The 20,900-nt window shown below is 46.5% G+C and overlaps 1 protein-coding gene across 3 annotated transcripts; it reads right to left on the bottom strand.

Annotated features, from left to right (window-relative positions):
- Positions 1-353: 353 nt before the first annotated feature.
- On the bottom strand, positions 354-19,674 carry LOC309344939 (uncharacterized protein). Of its 3 annotated transcripts, XM_081867870.1 has the most exons (16): positions 19,038-19,674; positions 17,513-17,639; positions 16,941-17,070; positions 16,234-16,338; positions 13,405-13,545; positions 11,948-12,032; positions 10,566-10,629; positions 9,667-9,746; positions 8,759-8,968; positions 7,618-7,674; positions 6,937-7,077; positions 6,749-6,816; positions 5,261-5,288; positions 4,118-4,184; positions 2,775-2,854; positions 354-1,255 (listed from the first exon to the last, which is right to left on the bottom strand). In XM_081867870.1, the coding sequence occupies exons 2-16, from the start codon at positions 17,619-17,621 to the stop codon at positions 1,220-1,222; spliced, it is 1,401 nt and encodes a 466-aa protein (XP_081723996.1). In that variant the 5' UTR covers positions 17,622-17,639; positions 19,038-19,674; the 3' UTR covers positions 354-1,219. The 3 variants fall into 3 exon arrangements, 2 of the variants coding, with proteins under 2 accessions (XP_081723996.1, XP_081723995.1); XM_081867869.1 differs by lacking the exon at positions 354-1,255 and having other exon boundaries at positions 1,437-2,854; XR_014157945.1 differs by lacking the exons at positions 354-1,255; positions 2,775-2,854; positions 4,118-4,184; positions 5,261-5,288 and adding an exon at positions 5,655-5,847 and having other exon boundaries at positions 6,552-6,816.
- Between the last annotated feature and the right edge of the window lie 1,226 nt (positions 19,675-20,900).

Genomic DNA, 20,900 nt, shown 5'->3' with positions numbered 1-20,900 from the left:
AGTAACATTGCCTCACTCCAGAAATCCGTGTCCGGAAACTGCCCTCCTCAGATAGGGCACCACTGATAGTCCCACATGCCCCAGAGGCAGGCTTTGCTTTTAGTGTTGTAGCCCCTGCCCTCTGGAACCATTATAAGGAGAGACTGGACAGGCTTCTGCCATCTTGATGTTTGAGCACTTATTAAATACTTTTTTGTTTAAGGAGGCTTCCCTAATCCTTTTGTATAATCTTAACTGCACAATTGTAGGTATGATCAAATTGGCTTTTAGAGTCTACATTTTCTCCTCTGTTTTGTTTCTACTTCATTTTCTCTTTTATTGTACACAGCTTCAAGAACTCTACATTGTGAAGTGGTTTATAAATCTGTTGAATATAAATAAATAAGTATGCACAGGAAGCAAAAGGCTTATTAACGCAGAAAGAGGACTTTATTGCAGAAAACCTTCATGAGGGGGAAATAGCTATGCTGACATTTTGGGTAGGAAGAAAGTGAGGGGGAGACAAGATAGTCAGACAAGCAGTATATTTTGCTGGACACGATCCACAGGATGATGCTTGGAATAGAGGAGGAATGAGAGAGGTAAACCCATCAAAGGAACCCTGTGCTCAGTTCATCCATCAACAGAAGACATCAGAAGAATGTCAAAGAGAAAGCTGGATTAGGCCAATGGCCCATTTAGTCCAGCATCCTGCTCCCGCAGTGGCCAAACAGTTGCCTGTGGGAAACCAGGGAGCAGGATTGGAGCACAAGACCCCTCTTCCCTCCCGCTGTGAAGGCAGAGCATAGTCATCCTGGCTAGAAGCCATGCAGAGCCCTTGAAAGACAAGACTGGAAAGACACAAACCACTTGCAAGCTCTCTCACGCAAGCTTCCTTGAAATGAATGAGAGCTGTGCAAAGCCTGTTTAGGAATCCTGGTGTGGTTCCCGTCTGTTCCAAAGGGGTTTGCAAACACACACAAACACAAGTCCCACACATGGGTTGCACACATTGCCTTTTGCCACAACTCAGAAGTCTAAAGCAATTCTATTTCTTGCATGCTACTTGACTATGGGAATACTAGTCATTCCAAGGCTGGGAAAAGCATTTTCTGCCACCCTTCCCCCCCCCACCCCCGGTGCATGGTTGGTGCAACAGAAGGAGCTGGATCCACATTTAGAGGAAATAGTAAGACACAATTCCAGCCGCTTGGTTTTTCATGCAGGGCTCCAGAGGGCATCATTGGTTGGGGATGAGAGACATCAAAAGGTATTCCTAGGTTGAAGAAAAAGGAAGAGTTCAAAACGGGCTTCCCAATTCCTGAAGTGGGACCATTAAACTTTTTCTAATTCTGCTTTTTTTTTTTTTTTTATAAATATTTATTAAAGTTTTTAAATATAAATGCACAAATAATAAACAGTCTTACTTCTATCACAAACATAATTTCATCACTTCTTCTAATTCTGCTTTTTGACCCCTCCAAGCTGCTGCTCCCCCTCCGTCTCCCAAACCCAGTGCTAAGGGATTTCTCTGCAGCCTTCAGCACAGTTGATCCTCCTTGCTACCTTCACTCCTTTTACGCCGCCAAATTCCGTGACCTGACACTGGCTGGCTCTTTTCTGAGCTGCCGGATATCTTTTAGCCCCTTCACAGGGGAAACGCTTCCTTGGTTTCCTTCGGAGTCCCTCATAAACGTGTCCCTGGCTGTTCTATCTCTGCCTGTTGGCCTCAGGCAACATCCCTGAACCCCATGTGGACTTGGGTGCCACATTTCCCATTCCTGACTCTGGGTCAGTCCCCCCTCGTTTGGGGAATGAGTGGGAGAGGGAGTTTGTCCAGTTGTCCATATGAAACCAGGCGCTCTTGGGCAAGAAAAGCCCATTCTGCTAGCCCACCTCCAACCCAAGGGTGGCATGGAGCCCACCTCTGCCTCAAAGGGCTCAGCAGTCCTGGGAGAAGCACAGGCTTGTCGTTTCTCTGCAAATGACAGCTCTTCAAGCCAGCCAGGCTCCTTTCAATGCAGACACTCATCTCCGCGCAGGTGGAGCCAACAGCTACAGCGGAACTGCACCTCCCAACTTAAGGCTCAGTCTGAGGATGGCTGCCTCTGAAACAGCACCTGAGCCCTCTCTTACGGGGGTCTCCAGCTTGCCATTGCTTTTGACAGAGCACTACCTCTGTACCCCAAAACTCCCTTTCACTCTCTCCAGTAGCTCATCCGCCTCACTCTGAGTAGCTGATATAAAGACATGTTCCTCCTTTGGGTATCCCTTTCCATACCTGCCAGTGCGGGAGTTTAGACTGTAAGGTCCTTGGGGCACGAAGCTATCCTCTGAAAAACTGGCTCCACTTTTGAGCTTTGCCCCCTACACCCCAAGGCTACGTATTACTGCTTCTATGATATATGTATTTTATACCCCGCCTTTTCACCTGAGAGGACTCAAGTCAGCATACAGATAAAAATACGAACCACTAAAAACACAGAAAAAACATCGTTAAATAACAATTAAACATTGATAAAATTGAAACTATGTTTATACATAAGAAATTAATTAAAAACATACAGATCATTATCATAAAAACTGCACTGCACCCGCCCTTTCATTAAAAGGAGTCAGTTCCTAATAGCCTTTTGGAACAAGAAAGGTTTCACCTGCCGGCAGAAGGAGAATAAGGAGGGAGCCAGGATGGCTTCTTCAGGGAGGCGTCTCCAGGACTGGGAGCAGCCACCGAGAAGGCCCTGAGTAGCTCAAAACCTACATCTTGAAACATGGAAAAGCCCAAAAGGACTCACCTTTGTACAGCTGGTTTTGACTCTCACCACATCACCCACGCCTGGAGCCAGCGGCAACAGGAACTCCTGCTCCAGATTGTCTGAAGAAAAGAAGCACAATCTGCATTTGGGCAAACAAGGTTACCTGTCCAGATTGGCATGTGACCATCTAGAAACTCTGCAGCAGGGACCTTGTGTTGCTCTGCTGCCAACCCCTTCCTCTGTCTAATGTCATTTACTGTGCCTGCTGTTGGCTATTTGCAGTATGGTAGCGCTGCAGAGAGCTTGCTGGGGAGACCATGCATAACAAGGAACTCAAAAATAACTTAAACAAGGTTTTAATAACAAAACAAAAACTCCTTTTACACTAAAGATAATAACAACAAACGTGACCCAACCACCAACCCATCATCCCCCAGGGTAAAGAGAGAGCTAGGTGCTGCTCTTTATATACTATACCCAATTGCTGACACAGCTTAATTAACACAACTTAGCAGCACCTGCTATGTTTCACAGCTGTAACACTGGGTCTCATTATTTGCCCTGGCCCTTAAAGACATACACAACTTGTGAAACAATAATGAACCTTCACATTTTAAAGTGACCATTCAACACCTGCTGCCGCCTAATTTCAGGTTTGTCCCTAATGAAATGATCCATTGCATTTGGACTAACGCCCATGGAATCTGCCCTCCTAGAATTGGCTGATCTTGAAACTGCTCAGCTATATGCTATTGTTCAGACACACGCTATGTCACAGACACACACACACACACAGAGAGACATGACTAATTCAAATTGCCATTATAGATTACTTGAACAAGTTCTGTTCATAATGAGTGCTAATTTTAAAGTTAATACTTTTAGCATATTCAGAGGTGAGTCAAACTCCTTCTTCTAGCATTTAGGTTTTTATCATTTGTCTGTGCGACTTCTCTCTAGATATGCTTTTTAAAAATAATGATATTAGATGCTGCCAAAACTATTTTGCTTTAATGATCGTTAACTGCGTTGAATCAATGCATGGGTTTGGGGCATATAATTTATCAAATATTTTCCTGAAGATGTCTAACCTTCCTAAATTATCTCCCTCAAATGAAAATTTTCTGAGCACATATTTGAAGTGGTAGGTTTACTGTCCCTTTAACATGGCAGTTATAGAATGAACTTGGCTGAAAAAATTAGCTATTGGACTCAGTTTCTGCTACACAAAAATTAAACAATTAGATTTGTTCTTTGAACAGAGCAAAATTGTCACAACCCTAACAGATGTGGGACTGTCCCTAACACAACTGTACCCACTAACTGTCAAAGTTCCTCTGAAGCAAGTGCCGCCCCCCTCACAAAACTGGACAAATTCTTACCCAACAATGCAACAGGATCCTCAAATTCCAGTAGGGTTTCCAGCATGCCAACTACGTCGGATAGGTCCTGTTTTGGGATGAAGAAATGTCATTACCAAAGTCCAAGAAACAGCCCAGAAGCAAAAGCACCTGAAGCGAGGACCCTGCAGCAATGCAGTCAGGGTGGTTTGCATGGGGAGTCAGCACAAAGACTGTCCTGAGGTGGATTGTCTAATGGTTGTTTATTTCACACGCCCAGAAATTTAAATGGGAATACTGTGCAAACCCCACTGACTGGCGCAGTAGCATTCCAAGAAGATTGTGGAGAATTATTTCGGGTGAGTCGTGGCCCCGCAGATCAGAAGCCTCTGTCTCCTACTCCAGGGAAGTTCCACGGAAGGAGGGGAATGCAGGGGATCCTTCAAGGAATCCGCTGGAGGGGAGAGTGCTCTGCTGCTTGAATCCTGCTTGTGAGTTTCCCACAGGGATCTGGTTGGCCTCTGTGAGAGCAGGACTCTAAGGCAAACTCTCTTGAATTATTGCATTAGCTTCTTTTGCTGCTGCACCACACTACTGGCTCATGTTATGCTTGTGGTCTGTTAACAACCCAAGTACAGTGGTGCCTCACAAGACGAAATTAATTCGTTCCACGAGTCTCTTCGTCTTGCGGTTTTTTCGTCTTGCGAAGCACGGCCATTAGCGGATTAGCGCTATTAGCGGCTATTAGCGGCTTAGCGGCTATTAGCGGCTTAGAAAAAGAGGGGGGAAAGGGAAAAAACTCGCAAGACCTCGCAAGACGTTTTCGTCTTGCGAAGCAAGCCCATAGGGAAATTCGTCTTGCGAAGCACCTCAAAAACGGAAAACTCTTTCGTCTAGCGAGTTTTTCGTCTTGCGAGGCATTCGTCTTGCGGGGCACCACTGTATGCAAGCTTTCACACACTCCTCCTGTTGCCCCTGGTGGGGGGGGGCAGGAATGGCAAAATGCAAAGGGAGGGCAGGGGTGGCTGGGGGTGAGCTGTAAGGGGAAGGGGTTTGGGGGGTAAGGTGCAAAGAGAGAGGGGTTGCAAGCAGGTGGAGGCGGGATATGTGGGGGTGGCAAGCAATGCGAACAGGGATGCAGCCTCTAGTATGATCACATAAACTGAAACATATGGAAGAACTTACACCTCTCATATGTATTTGAAGAAATCCACTGAAAATAAGGAAACCACGTGTTAGACTTGGCATACCGTAAGGTTCCTGTGAACAACATCTGCCAAGAGCCCCCAAGAAGCTGTTTGCAGTGATATCAAGCTGAGATCCCAAGGCCTTAGGCAGTCCCTAAGGTGACTTGGAGCTAAGTTGTTCAGGGCTTTGTAAGCTAATACAAGGACCTTGAACCTAGCTCAGTAGTAGATGGGCAGCCAGTCAGTGGTGGAGGAAGGGGAGTGCGGGGGGGGGGGAGAGCGCGATCCCAGTGGGGTGTCATCACGGCTGCCCACCCTCCATCTGTGCTGGGCACCACAGCCCCAGGACGTGCGCCAGCCCTGCCCCCACCTGCTCTTCACCCCCCCCCCCCGGTGCCGGAGCATGAAGCTCCGCCACTGCAGCCAGTGCAGATGTTTTAACCGTGACACCACATGTTGTTGCTCAGATGCCCCCACCAGCAATCTGGCCACAGCATTCTGCACCCTCCCAAATCTACATTTCCTTGATGCTATGGTTCTGTAGTCAACTGGCTAGCCCTGTTCAGGAACAAAGTACAGTGGTACCTCGGGTAACATACGCTTCAGGTTACAGATTCCGCTAACCCAGAAATAGTACTCAGGTTAAGAACTTTGCTTCAGGATGAGAACAGAAATTGTGCAGCAGCAGCGCAGCGGCAGCAGGAGGCCCCATTAGCTAAAGTGGTGCTTCAGGTTAAGAACAGTTTAAGGTTAAGAACAGATCTCCAGAACGAATTAAGTGTTAAACCTGAGGTACCACTGTATTAGATCCACACTAACTGTTGCCGGTATAGTCCATATAGTTAAAGCCATGGTTTTCCCAGTAGTGATGTATGGAAGTGAGAGCTGGACCATAAAGAAGGCTGATCGCCGAAGAATTGATGCTTTTGAACTATGGTGCTGGAGGAGACTCTTGAGAATCCCATGGACTGCAAGAAGATCAAACTTCTCCATTCTGAAGGAAATCAGCCCAGAGTTCTCACTGGAAGGACAGATCCTGAAGCTGAGGCTCCAAGACTTTGGCCACCTCATGAGAAGAGAAGACTCCCTGGAAAAGACCCTGATGTGGGGAAAGATGGAGGGCACAAGGAGAAGGGGACGACAGAGGATGAGATGGTCAGACAATGTTCTCGAAGCTACCAGCTTGAGTTTGACGAAACTGCGGGAGGCAGTGGAAGACAGGAGTGCCTGGTGTGCTCTGGTCCAGGGGTGAAGAAGAGTTGGACAGGACTAAACGACTAAAAAACAACAACAAACTGTTGCCCTGCAGACTCTGCTGTATCTTACTTGCGAGCCATGTCTCTAGCTGCATTTGCACTTTACGGCAGATGACGAATAGAAAGAAAATATGAAACACAACATTAAACTATGTACTTAGCAAAAATGATGCATTGGCACTGCTAGCACCATCCTGCTTGTGACAGCAAGGCAAGTGGTCTGGTCTTACCTTTCTAGAGACAACGAGACCTTCAGCTTGTTGTCTGCAATCGAAGTATCAGCTGGTGCATAGTAAGTCTGCCATGAAAGGAAGCAAAAGAGGAGCCGTTCAGCAGAGAGAGATGGTGCTGGTGGACACCATCCCCTGGGAAGTTCTCCTGCACAAGGCACTGCAGAGAGAGCTGGGCCGAAACTTACTTCATCTAGTCTCCAGACGGAGATCCCCTCAGCATTAAACGTCTCCAGCTTCAATAGATGAATCACGTAAAGCCTGCCAAAGTTGCTATAGAATCGAGGTGGTTCATAAGCGGTTAAGTTCATCACATAGTTTTCTAACTCCTGCACAGATTTGGTTTAAATACCAGAATGAGGGCACAGATGATGAGTGTGTAGATAATAATTTAAAATGCAAAGCAAAGGAAACAACCTCCCTAAAACATCCAGGATGATGTTGGCACAGCCTGAAATAATTCAGAAATGCCTTCCTCATATATCTGGGCACCTGTGTTTCCACAGGGAAATAACAGAGCAGTTCCAACCATGTCCTCTGTGTAGATGTAACGCACTGCTTTGCGAAGGCAAACCTTGCACCAGACGTGCAACAATATGTCAAGGAGCGTTGAGCCTGCTTTCCCTGACCTTTTGCCTTCTGGCTAGAAAACAGGGGTTTTCCCCCTGACCTTTTGGACTCTGTCCTGTAATGCATTGCTGAATAAAGTCTGTCTGACTGGGAGTTTGGTGTGAGCCTCTATCCTTCAACTCCCAAGGGGAAATTTCTTCCATGCTGACTTCTGAGTAGACGTACTTACTATTATGCAAGTAAGACCAGGCAAGAGGGAAAGGAGGGTTCAGAAGCCGAGCAGATAAAAAGCCACTCACCTCATCAGAAACTTGCCCTGGAAGCAGAGGCTGAACACTTTCCAACATGCAAAAGCCCTGGGAGGTATATGAAATGACAAGTAATTATTATTATGATGTTCATTATTATATTTAATTATACAATGGTACCTCAGGTTAAAGGGACGCGGGTGGCACTGTGGGTTAAACCACAGAGCCTAGGACTTGCTGATCAGAAGGTTGGCAGTTTGAATCCCCGTGACAGGGTGAGCTCCCGTTGTGCGGTCCCAGCTCCTGCCAACCTAGCAGTTCGAAAGCACATCAAAGTGCAAGTAGATAAATAGGTACCGCTCCGGCAGGAAGGTAAACGGCATTTCCGTGCGCTGCTCTGGTTCGTCAGAAGCGGCTTAGTCATGCTGGCCACATGACCCGGAATCTGTATGCCGGTTCCCTCGGCCAGTAAAGTGAGATGAGTGCCACAACCCCAGAGTCGTCCACGACTGGACCTAATGGTCAGGGGTCCCTTTACCTTTACTTTACCTCAGGTTAAGAACTTAATTCGTTCTGGAGGTTCATTCTTAACCTGAAACTGTTCCACTGTATCCCGCCTTCTTCCCAGGCAAGGACTCAAAGTGGCTAACAGATAAAATAGAAACAACTAAAAACAGAGAAAAAACACTAATCATTAAAAAGGAATTAAACACTGATTAGAATTATATATGTGTCTGCCTGTGTGATCTATTAAAACCTACAGATAATTGCAATAAAAACATCACAGCACCCGTTCTTTCCTTCAAAACAGTTAGTTCCCAAAGGCCAATGGGAGGACAACAAGGACGGAGCCAGTCTGGCTTCTCTCGGGAGGGAGCAGCCAGGCAATGGAAAATCCCAACGGACAGCATTGGACCAGCATCTATTCATTCTTCTTCTCTCTGTCCCTGCCCTCCACACAGCTAGTCTCCATATGCCAGAGCCACACTCTGGCCTTGAGTCACAGCTCCTTGGGGCTCCAAATCACATGTGCAGCTTGATGTGACTCAACATGTGACCTAATATGCCAACTAGCGCTCCATGCCTGCCACTGGGCACTGCCAACATGACATGAGAGAGGGCACAGGTCTGGGGTACAGGTGAAGCACCCCCTGCACAGTTTCCACTTGGGCCAGGGTTTGGCCCCACTCACCATTTTGTGGTTCTTATCCAGAATGATGGGCTTTATAGGTTGTAGGAGTTGGGCAAAGTTCCGGTCCAGCTGCTTCATCGCCATGGCAATGTCAGTGACAGCTTCCTTGTGCATTTTAGGAAGAGAGTCCAAGAGGCTGGCAAGCCTCTCTTTTGCTCCACTGCCTGCTTCTTCTGCTCTGCCGTCCGCCTTTCCTTCTTCTTCCGAGACCTGGCAGCAGCATCAAAAGAAGTACATAGTTAAACTATGGAACTCACTCCTACAGGACGCAGTGGGAGCCACCAATCTAGAAGACTTTAGAAGAGGACTGGACAAAATTCACAGAGGAGAGGGCCGTGAATGACTATTAGCCACGATGGCTATGCCCTGCCTGCACAGCTGAAGGCAAGCAATAATTCTGAATCCCAGTTGCAGGGAAACACAGGAGAGGAGAGGAGGCTTATGTGCTTGAATCCTGCTTGCTGGTTTCCCATTGGGGTGTCTGGTCAGCCACTGCGCTGTATGATCTGTCCAGCTCAACAGTTGGGCAGCCGCATTCTGCAGGAACTGAAGCTTCCCAAATCATTTTCAAAGGCTGCCCCATGTATGAAGTTTCTGAATGGTTTCCAAAGGCCACTCATGTACAGCGCATTGCCACACGCCAAACTTGAAGTTACCAGAGCATAGATTACTGTAGCCAAGTTATTCCTGTCCAGATGGGGGTCATAGTTGAGCCACCACCATGGCCGCGGCGTGCCATTGCAAGTCCCTAACTACTTTTCGGGTTGAGATGGTGTTCCTCCTGATTGGGAACAAAAACTTTTGAAGCCTGATGAATAGTTTACCAGGGCAGAGAGTGTAGGCAAGCCCTTGGCCCCCTGAATCCCTTTTCAGAGAAGCAGGAGCGCATGGCGCTGGTTGGTACTTACACGCAGCTCGAGGATGAGAGTGTCATTTCTCAGAAGGAAGCTCTCGAGAAAGTACTGGATCCCAAGAGGTGACAAGTCAACTGCAGGGAAGCCAAGAATTTATATATTTATTTATTGCATTTGTATCGCCCCTTTTTGCCAAGGAACTCAAGGTGTCATCCGCGACCCTTCCTCTCCTCATTTAATCCCCACAACAACCCTGTGAGGTTGGTTAATCTGAGAGGCAGTGCCTGGCCCTCAGAGTCACTCAGTGAGAGCTTTGTGGCCGAGTTGGGATCTGAACCATGGTCTCCCAGTTCCTCCTCTGACACTCTACCCACTACACCACACTGCCTCTCAAGCAAGGAGACTCATTCAGTCTTGGTACTCTTTAACTAAGAAGCAAATGTCTTTACTCCATGGCCTCAGAGCTCCTGGAATATGCATTACCCACACCAACCTCCCTTGTCTTTTAGGAAATCTTCCCAATTGCCCATTCTATTGAAATAATCCTTGCTATGGACTTCCCCATTCATTTCAATGGGGAGACTCTTTCCTCCCGTGCAAAGGCATGCACACAAAGATCAGCGCCTTTGGCTGAATGAGTGGGGAAGTCCACAGGACCAGTTACAGCATCAAAGGAACAGTATCGGAATTTTGAAGTTTTGCAATTCTGGTCTTCAAACTTCATGTCTAATAAAAGCAGGGAGATATTTTGAAGGCACTGTTTCTCTCCCAAACCTAATGGCATCCATAGTCATTTAGCTCAAATTTGGGGAATGTGCATATTTCATTTACTCCCCCTCTGTGTGTTTAAAATATCAACCAAACCAGCATCAGAGGAATCTGCTTCAAGTAGCTTCTCCCTGATTTGCCTTAGCATTTCTTAAAGGAATGTGCAAAAGTAGGAAGCCGCTTACATAGACTCTGGCTCAGAAGGCAACCTCCAGGCCTGGACAGGGCAGACTGCAAGAGGCCACAGCTCTGAAATATAAAGCCAGAAAAGCAAAGCTACCTTTGAAGGTAACCCGGAAACTACAACTAATTCAGAATGTGGCAGCTAGACTGGTGACTGGGAGCGGCCGCCGAGACCACATAACACTGGTCTTGAAAGACCTACATTGGCTCCCAGTACGTTTCCGAGCACAATTCAAAGTGTTGGTGCTGACCTTTAAAGCCTAAACGGCCTCGGCCCAGTATACCTGAAGGAGCGTCTCCACCCCCATCATTCTTCCCGGACGCTGAGGTCCAGTGCTGAGGGCCTTCTGGCAGTACCCTTATTGCGAGAAGCAAAGCTGCAGGGAACCAGGCAAAGGGCCTTCTCGGTAGTGGTGCCCGCCCTGTGGAACGCCTTCCCGCCAGATGTCAAAGAGAAAAACAACTACCAGACTTTTAGAAGACATCTGAAGGCAGCCCTGTTTAGGGAAGCTTTTAATGTTTGATGTATTACAGTATTTTAATATTTTTTGGGAAGCCACCCAGAGTGGCTGGGGAGGCCCAGCCAGATGGGCGGGGTATAAATAAATTATTATTATTATTATTATTATTATTATTATTATTATTATTATGAGAGTGGAAAACACAAGCCTTGAAACCAAGCCTTATGAGGAACAGCTGGGAACAGCTGCAAGATTATAAAAAATTGGCCACCACTAAACTAGATTTGAACTCGATGATAAGTGAGATTAAAGAAAACATAATTTTTTTGGAGAATTGCTAGATTATATTTAAATGAGTGGATATAAGACCGTAAACAAGTTGATAATTTGCTTGGAAAAACCTTTTAACGATGTAAATGGGAGCGGGAGACGTGAGGGAGTCCAAAGAATTGATGAAACTATGTTGTGTTGGAAGTAAGATTGTTTATTATTCGTGTATTTGTATTCAAAAACTTTAATAAATATTTATTTAAAAAAAAAATATGAGGAACAGCTGGGTGAGTTGGGTCTGTTTGGCCTGGAGAAGACTGAGAGGTGATATAGCAGACAAGCTTGCTCTGGCGGGAAGGACTCAAACCAATGGTTGAGATTGCAGCTAAACATCAGGAAGAACTTTCTGATGGGAAGAGTTGTTTGACAGCGGAACGGACTCCCTTGGGAGGTGGTGGATTCAGAGGTTTTAAAGCAAAGGATGCATTGCAAGGGGGGGGGGTGGATTAGATGACCTTTGAGATTCCCCCCCCCACTCTACAATTCTATGAACACCAGTAGCACCAAGAACATCATCAAAATCAATTCACTTAACATCAGCAGTCAGAGCCCTATGTACATTTCAACCTCAACTCCAGCAGGATAAGACCAACCTTTTCCTCCAAAACAGGCATCAGTCTTTCCCCCAGAGCAATCCGTACCATTGGCGTGACACCCTCTATTGAAGTGCTGGAAGATCTGATGAGTGATAAAAATGGGAAAGAGATGCGAAAAGCTTGCAGACGTTAGAGCAGCTGCCTGCAATTTAAATGAAAAGGTGCATCCTAGCAGTGCCTGTTAGGGCGTCATCCTACTCTCGAGTAGGACTCTGGCAGAGACACATGCTCGACTGGCATGTTCTCTCCCTCCTGGTCAATCATTCGGGAGCTTCAAAAGCTTTCTTCTGCCCAAACATCACAGCGACTGATGCCAACAGACATCAGCACACTTAGGGATCCACAGAGTCTTCGCAGTTTGCGTAACAGACCTCAGCAACTCAGCATTTTGGCAAATCAACTTTATTTACATATAAACACACACGGAGCACTGCAACATGGCTCCCTCTCTCTCTCTAACGTCAGAAGGAAAGAGAAAGTACAAAGGACAATAGCCCCACTTCACGGAACAGAGTAACGCAAACATCCTTCCCACTCTGTGGAGTCAAAACATACACCGTCATGTGAAAGACAACAGTCCCATGACTGCAATCATGGAGCAGGAATTCTAACAGTGCCGTTCCAAGCCCTTGGAAGACAGGAAAACGAACAAAGCAGTGCATACAAACGCACACACTGCCGTACCATTAAAAATATACCACAGTGATCCACAACAATATAGAAGTGTAAAACTAGACAATGAAATCATAAAAAGTGAAAAACGAGTTAAAAGCAAATAGAAATTAAAAGCAAATATCAATAAACCCTTGGTTGGAGGTTTACCCTTAATTGCTTGCATAGGCTTGACAGAATAAAAAGATTTCCAGCAAGTCTTTAAAATCTGGCACAAAAGGCACCTGCTGAAAATCCCGTGGCAAAGAGTTCCAGAGGAACTATCAAAAAGACTATGAATTGTTATTTACAGTGCAATTCAATGAGGACGAGAGAAAGAGAGAGAGAGAGAGAGTATGTGCTAACAGAATGGCCAAAACCCAAGGCTTGTTTTTCTCATTCTGGTGAGGGCAGGAGGAGAAACACTTCGGTGAGATCCAGGGCTGGCAGACATTCATTCTCTCTCTCTCTCTCTCTCTCTCTAACACACACATACATCCCCCCCCCCAATCCTTGGAGCACATTGGCAGAGTGAAATGCTTCAGATCAAACAAAGAACAAGAAAACTCTGCTTTTAATTTGTTTTGATCAGGTAGGTTAAGCAGTAAACAAAACAAAACAAAAACCTGCTCAGATTGATGACTTGAAATCATTTGAAATCATTTGCCAACCATCAGGAATGCCGGAACACAACATTCATTTACATGGTCTAGCCTGCCATTCTTTGCCCTGAGTGAATTGCTTGGCTGTTTCTCTTCTTCCCCTGTCACCTGCCCACGGGAAATGTTCTGTCTGCTACTTACTTGTACCAGGTTTTGATATCTGACCAACCACCGCAGGAGCGGCAGGTCTTCATCTGAAATCCACTGCTGTTCATGGTCATGACAGTTGAGAAGTCCTTTGTGACTTGAATCTCCACCTCTCTGCCCAAAGGATCAAAGGAACTAGATGGAAGGAAAGGATACATTGCATTTGTATCACGCCCTGAAAACACAAAGTGCTGGTTTTAGCCTACCTAAGAACGTAAGAACAGCCTGCTGGATCAGGCCACTGGCCCCAGAATCCTGTTCTCACAGTGGCCAACCAGATGAGAGCGCCACAAGGAAGATCTGAACACAAGAGCTCTCTTGCCTTCTGGGGTTTCCAGCAACAGGTATTCAGAAGCATTGCTGCCTCCAACTGGGCAGGAGAGAATAGCCATCCTGGCTAGCCGTCATTGAGAGCTCTTGCTCCATGTACTTGTCTAATCTAATCTGTTTTTAAAGCCACCCAAGTTGGTGGTACTATAATAAGAATAAGAATAAGAATAAGAATAAGAATAAGAATAAGAATTTATTATTAATAACATTCACCTCATCTGTCTCCTGAGAAATCTCTATGTGGGACAAGAAGCTACAGTTAGAACTGGATATGGAACAACTGATTGGTTCAAAATTGGGAAAGGAGTACGACAAGGCTGTATATTGTCTCCCTGCTTATTTAACTTATATGCAGAATTCATCATGCGAAAGGCTGGGCTGGATGAATCCGAAGCCGGAATTAAGATTGCCGGAAGAAATATCAACAACCTCAGATATGCAGATGACACAACATTGATGGCAGAAAGTGAGGAGGAATTAAAGAACCTTTTATTGAGGGTGAAAGAGGAGAGCGCAAAATATGGTCTGAAGCTCAACATCAAAAAAACGAAGATCATGGCCACTGGTCCCATCACCTCCTGGCAAATAGAAGAAGAAGAAATGGAGGCAGTGAGAGATTTTACTTTCTTGGGCTCCATGATCACTGCAGATGGTGACAGCAGCCACGAAATTAAGAGACGCCTGCTTCTTGGGAGGAAAGCAATGACAAACCTAGACAGCATCTTAAAAAGTAGAGACATCACCTTGCCAACAAAGGTCCGTATAGTAAAAGCTATGGTTTTCCCAGTAGTGATGTATGGAAGTGAGAGCTGGACCATAAAGAAGGCAGATCGCCGAAGAATTGATTCTTTTGAATTATGGTGCTGGAGGAGACTCTGGAGAGTCCCATGGACTGCAAGAAGATCAAACCTCTCCATTCTGAAGGAAATCAGCCCTGAGTGCTCACTGGAAGGACAGATCCTGAAGCTGAGGCTCAATTACTTTGGCCACCTCATGATAAGAGAAGACTCCCTGGAAAAGACCCTGATGTTGGGAAAGATGGAGGGCACAAGGAGAAGGGGACAACAGAGGACGAGATGGTTGGATAGTGTCTTTGAAGCTACAAACATGAGTCTGACCAAACTGCAGGAGGCAGTAGAAGACAGAAGTGCCTGGCGTGCTCTGGTCCATGGGGTCACGAAGAGTCGGACACGACTAAACGACTAAACAACAACAACAACAATTAATAACATGCCCATCTGGATGGGTTTCCCCAGCCACTCTGGACAGCTCCCAACAGAGTATTAAAAACACGAGAAAACATCAAAAACTTCCCTAAACAGGATTGCCTCCAGATGTCTTCTAAAAGTCAGATAGTTGTTTATTTCCTTGACATCTGATGGGAAGGCTTTCCACAGGGCGGGTGCCACTACCAAGAAGGCTCTCTGCCTGGCTCCCTGTAACCTCATTTCTCTCAGTGAGGAAACAGCCAGAAGGCCCTCAAAGCTGGACCAACACTTTGAATTGGGCCCAGAAACATACTGGGAGCCAATGTTGGTCTTTCAGGACTGGTATTATGTGGTCTCGGTGGCCGCTCCCAGTCAGCAGTCTAGCTGCAGCATTCTGGATTAGTTGTAGTTTCCAGGTCACCTTCAAAGGGAGCCCCACATAGAGCGCATTGCAGTAATCCAAGCAGGAGATAACTAGAGCATGCACCACTCTAGTGAGACAGTCTGTAGGCAGGTAGGGTCTCAGCCTGCATACCAGATGGAACTGGTAGACACAGAATTGACCTGCACCTCCATGGACAGTTGTGAGTCCAAACTGACTCACAGGCTGTGCACCTGGTCTTTTAGGGGCACGGTTACCCCGTTCAGGACCAGGGAATCCTCCACACCTGCCCGCCTCCTGTCCCCCCAAAACAGTACTTCTGTCTTGTCAGAATTCAACCTCAGTCTATTAGCCGCCATCCATCCTCCAACTGCCTCCAGACACTCACACAGGACCTTCACCACTTTCACTGGTTCATACTCATGAACACCTAGCCCAAACCCCCTGATGATCTCTCCCAGCGGCTTCATATAGATGTTAAAAAGCATGGGGGAGAGGATGGTACCCTGAGGCACCCCACAAGTGAGGGCCCAGGGGTCTGAACACCCATCCCCCCCCCACTTTCTGAACACGGCCCAGGCTCCTGTGGGAGCAATAGGTTCCATGGAGTTTTCTCGATGGAGTTTTCTATCCTAATGGCATAATACTTCATCTATTTGTTTATCTGAAAATTTCCACCACCCTTTCCAGCCACAAAGGCATCCAAACTGGCTTAAAATGATCGATAAGAAGACACTTTGGATGCTCACACAGATTTGACCTCTTTGGGGGTCAACAGAGTTCATCTCTAACAGCAAGATTGCTTGGATGCTCCCAAATATCACAGACTTACAGAATTGCAGAGTTTTCACTGCTGGTCTTCAAGGCTATTTCCTGAAAAGAAGATGCTGAAAAAGAACTTACTATTCTAAATAGACGCCAAATACCACTATCCAATGGAGGTTCAGTGAATCGTCTGATCGCATTGTTATATCAATAGCTGGGCGATACGGGGTCTCCACCGTTATTCTGCAAAGACAACAAAAGGCAACTCAACTAGTGGGGGCTCTGAGTTAAATGGAGAGGGGCCTAAAACTGTGGGCTGGACATTTCTGGTACCCCACGAAGAAGGGTAAGGTAAAGGCAAAGGGACCCCTGACCATTAGGTCCAGTCGTGGCCGACTCTGGGGTCGCGGCGCTCATCTCGCTTTATTGGCCAAGGGAGCCAGCGTACAGCTTCCGGGTCGTGTGGCCACCAGGACTAATCTGCTTCTGGTGAACCAGAGCAGCACACAGAAATGCCGTTTACCTTCCTACCAGAGTGGTACCTATTGATCTACTTGCACTTTGACGTGCTTTCAAACTGCTAGGTTGGCAGGAACAGGGACCGAGCAACGGGAACTCACCCCGTCATGGGGATTTGAACCGCTGACCTTCTGATCAGCAAGTCCTAGGCTCTGTGGTTTAACTCACAGCGCCACCCACATCCCTCGCATGAAGAAGGGAGTCCTCCATAAAAGAGATTCTCTTGAACACACCCTATTAAATGGAATGGGACCTGCACATGAGCGTTACTGTGCTCTTCCAGAGTTCCTGTTTCAAAGGGGGCTCCCAATCTGCACAGATCCTACCTGGGTGGCAGATGTGGGATGTGTCCAAAGAAGGGCTTTCCAGAATCAGGGGGTGGTTGAGGGCTGAGTTCCCCTACCAAATGGGTTAACTCTTCTCCCATGTCAGAACTGACCAGACATTTCCCAAGCTCTGAAAGAGTTGTAGTTTGATCCATCAGTGATTGTGCTTTAGAGATAGTGAATAAAAAGTCAAAGAACTCAGGCATTTATTGACTGTGAAAAATGCTGAGATTTAGGACGATGTACTTCATTGCTTTTCTCATGCTACATTATTTTTTATTATTATTTAAAAATATATCAAAACAGTGATGTAATGGAGAGAAAACAAGGCCCCGTTTTTAGAATATGCTAGTCCTGATTTGTATTTATTTATTTGAATCATAGAAGGGGCCCGAAGAGCCATCTAGTCCACCCCCCCTCCCGTAATGCAGAAATCACAGCGAAGAGATGGATCACAGGCCAAAGAAGCTCAGCCTACCTAATTCAGGACATGCATGTATCTTGTGCAAAATGGGGAAGATGAGACCCAAGCACTTGCCTCACCCTGCTAACTGCAAGGATTGTGAGGTTACCTTCCTCCAGGTACTTCTTCCTGGTCCTCAAAAAGGCCCCTTGGCCTTCATGTCCCCAAGTCAGGCTCAGGAGACGGCAGAAGAAGAGAAATCCCCACGCCCGGATCATCTCCGCCTCGGATCGCAGCTGCAGAAAAATTCCCAGCATGACATTAAACCCATTATAAAATGTTTATTATGGAGATTATATATATATATATATATATATATATATATATTTCATTTTTTAAAATAAACATTTCAACAACAAAACAAAAACAAAATTCTCATCTATCAATCCTCAACTTCCCTCCCCTTCTTCCAGCAGTTCCATTAATTTACCCTCTTTTTTTCTTTTAGAAACTGGAATTTTTTACAATAGTCCTGCTAATGTCTTAATTTGTTTACAATTTGTTTGTAAATACTCAGTGTGTGTGTGTGTGTGTGTGTGTGTGTGTGTGTGTGTGTACCTAAGCTGTAACAACTATACAATTAAGCTTAAGAAACTGAAGTGAAATAACCGAAAAGAACCTAGTTTAGCAGCCTGTAACATCTACTAGGTTTAATAGATCTAAAAAAAGTTAACAGTTCCTTGAACGATTTCTATCTCCTGAAACACCTTTTGATTTACCAACTTTGTTCTGTAAAATAAATCATTTCATCTGTTAAACATCTCCCTAAGTCTCCAATATCAGAGAGTTTTTCTTCCTAAAATTAAGCAGCGGTTAAGACTGGGCTCGCTGCAATTGGTGGAGCATTTTGATAGGAAATAAAATCCCCAAAGTAGAAGAAAGTGTGTTATACTTTGGTGAGGGAAAATTCCTGTCAGGAAATGGCAGCTTCTCATAAACCTCCAAGGGAAGAGGAGGCAGTCAGGGGGAAGCTCAGTTTGAGGGAGCAATTTCTGAGGGAAATTCTGGTCAGTAGGTAACATTTGAAATGGAAAACAGAATAGAAGCAGAAAAACAGATTCAGTTAGCCAAAATACAAGGCAGAGGAGAAAGAAAGAGAGGTCAAAACACAAGCAGAACAAGAACAAGAGATTCAGTTAGCGAAAACACAGGCAGGTGACAGAGAAAGGGAGCGAGAGAAAGAGGCGGAACATGAAAAAGAAATGTATAATCTTAAAATGCAAAAAATACAGCTTAGAGCAGAATGACTGGTTCCACAGAGAAGTGGGGAAGTTACCTCAGTGGAACAAACAAAATTTCAAAAAGGAGATGATATAGAAGCATTTTTGTTCAGTTTTGAGAGAACCAAATTCAGAGGTTCTGGATGAGACCAGAATGAAGGATCTCCTGAGGGAGATTTGCTAAAAAATGAGGGATGAGGAAACCGCCGATTATGAGTGAATGAGGGAGAGTTTGGGGATCACGACTGAGCAGAGCAGGAAAAGATTTTGGAGAAATTAAGAGGAAACCTGGGGGAACTCATGCCCAGTTATGTTCTGGCCTCAAGAGCCTGGCTGAGGGAAGGAAGGGTCAGGCGCTGGAGGAACTGAAGCAACGGATAGTTTGGGAACAGCTCTTTAAAATGGTCTCCTCACATCTGGGATAAAAAGCTGAACACGGTGGGGGAAGCCGCCAGTTCCCTGGACGAGATGGAAGGAGATTGGGGAGGTTTGAGGTTCCCACCCGCCTTCCGGAAGAGCCAAGTTTGGGGCTGCTCAGAGAAGTTGGAGGCAGCCCAAAGCAGCCCTGCGAGGCAGGTCCCTGCCCTACAAAACAGAATGGGGGGATCTGTTTCCCCTCAGACTAAGCTCAGAGGCTTCCTTCTCTGGCCAGAGGAGAGCTAGAAGGGATCCCAAGGCAGGAATCCTCTCAGAGAGTCCAGAGAGAGGAGGAGAGAGGCCAGGATCAGGCGCTGCTGGGAAAAGGAGTCCCTTGGCAGCCCGGCTTGAGCAATGCTGTCCCTGAGGAGAAGGGTGCGCATTGGCCCTCATCTCGCACCTGAGCCCCAAGCCCAGTTATGGCTGCTTAGAATCGCAGGACTCGGAGCCGGAAGGAGGAAGGAGAGAACCTGCTGCCCATTTCTCTGTTTCTCATTTCCCAGCATTCGGGATCGGGGGGGGGGCAAATCCCCAGGGAAATCCATCAACAGTTCAGTGTACATTTCTCTGGATACACCCATGGTTGCGTGCAATTCTTCCTAACACGCACAGTTCGGCAAAGCAATTTCTCCTCCCATAATAGGCTTTTGTGCGTTATTTTCCCTTTATCTTAGTGTATATATATCAATACTTTATATCTATTTGTACAAATGTCTTGGCCAGAGGACTGCACAGCAAGAAGAGGGGTGTGGGTGTAAATTTCAAAGGACGGTTGTCTATTAATGTTTGCATATTCAGCCCCCCCTTAATTCTAGTCCTCCCTTCCTTGAAAAGAGGACTTTCTCCACATCTGTTGACTAGGTGACTCTTGGGGGTCCCAAGAAACCTGCAGGTGAGAAGGAGCCCTTGTCCAAGGGGGTCCCTCTGGCACAGGCAGAGACCCCCCCCCATTTCATGGGCAGTCCCTTCATCCCACCATTGGTAGGGAGTTCCTGAGAGATGCCCCCCATTTTGGTCTCCCCACAGCCAGCAGGTGGGAGGGCCCAGAGCCAAGGTGGAGATATTGGGCCAGACTGACTGATGGGTGGCTTTTCAAGGGACAGCAAGCAAGCAACTTTCCTCAAAAATGCAGCATTTGCAGATGCATTCGGCAAAGGAAGGAGTAACCTAGCAAACAAAACCAGCCAGCTTTTCCCTTCCTGCTGCTGCCAAGGTCTGGGTGGCACCTTCTGGGCACCCTGTGCTGCAGCGTCTGATGCAATGAAGAAAGGTGCTGCCACTCACCTTTGAAGCTGGAAAGGCTTCTGCAAATCCTGCCGGCCAGGAGACTGTCCAGGGAGCCTGCTCTCCTCCTCCCACTGGCTATGCAAGCCGGCTCTGCCCAGAAGCCCCCAGAGAAGACCCTTGCCCGAGATGCTGAGCTCTAGGCAAAGGGAGGCCAGACAGCTGCTCACACCTGTTGCTGACTCTCCAGGGGATCGGTGCCATCGCACAGCAACTGGGCACCTCCCTCTGGGCACCTTGGAGAAAAACTCTGCAGGGAATTTCAGAGAGCGGTGGCATCAGGTGAGTTGCCAAGGCCCGGGGCGAGGAAAGTATTGCAGCCCAGTATTGAACCCCCTGTGCCTCCGGCAGATGTACTTTAAGAAAGGACTGATGTTGGATAAGGCCCATCTAGTCCAGCATCCTGTTATTATAGGGGGGGGGCGGGGGGCGGGGAGACACACACATAAGGACTCTACCTGTTGCATGCCTGCCTGTTGCAAAGCTTTTAAAGGGACAGAGAGCCTTTTAATTAATGATAATGATAATGATAATAATAATAATAATAATAATAATAATAATAATAATAATAAATTA

This window comes from Podarcis erhardii (assembly GCF_964252035.2).
Source record: "Podarcis erhardii genome assembly, chromosome: 6".
NCBI classification, from domain to species: domain Eukaryota; kingdom Metazoa; phylum Chordata; class Lepidosauria; order Squamata; family Lacertidae; genus Podarcis; species Podarcis erhardii.
The sequence above is the reverse complement of the archived record's forward strand: the minus strand, read 5'-3'. Positions and strand labels throughout refer to the sequence as shown.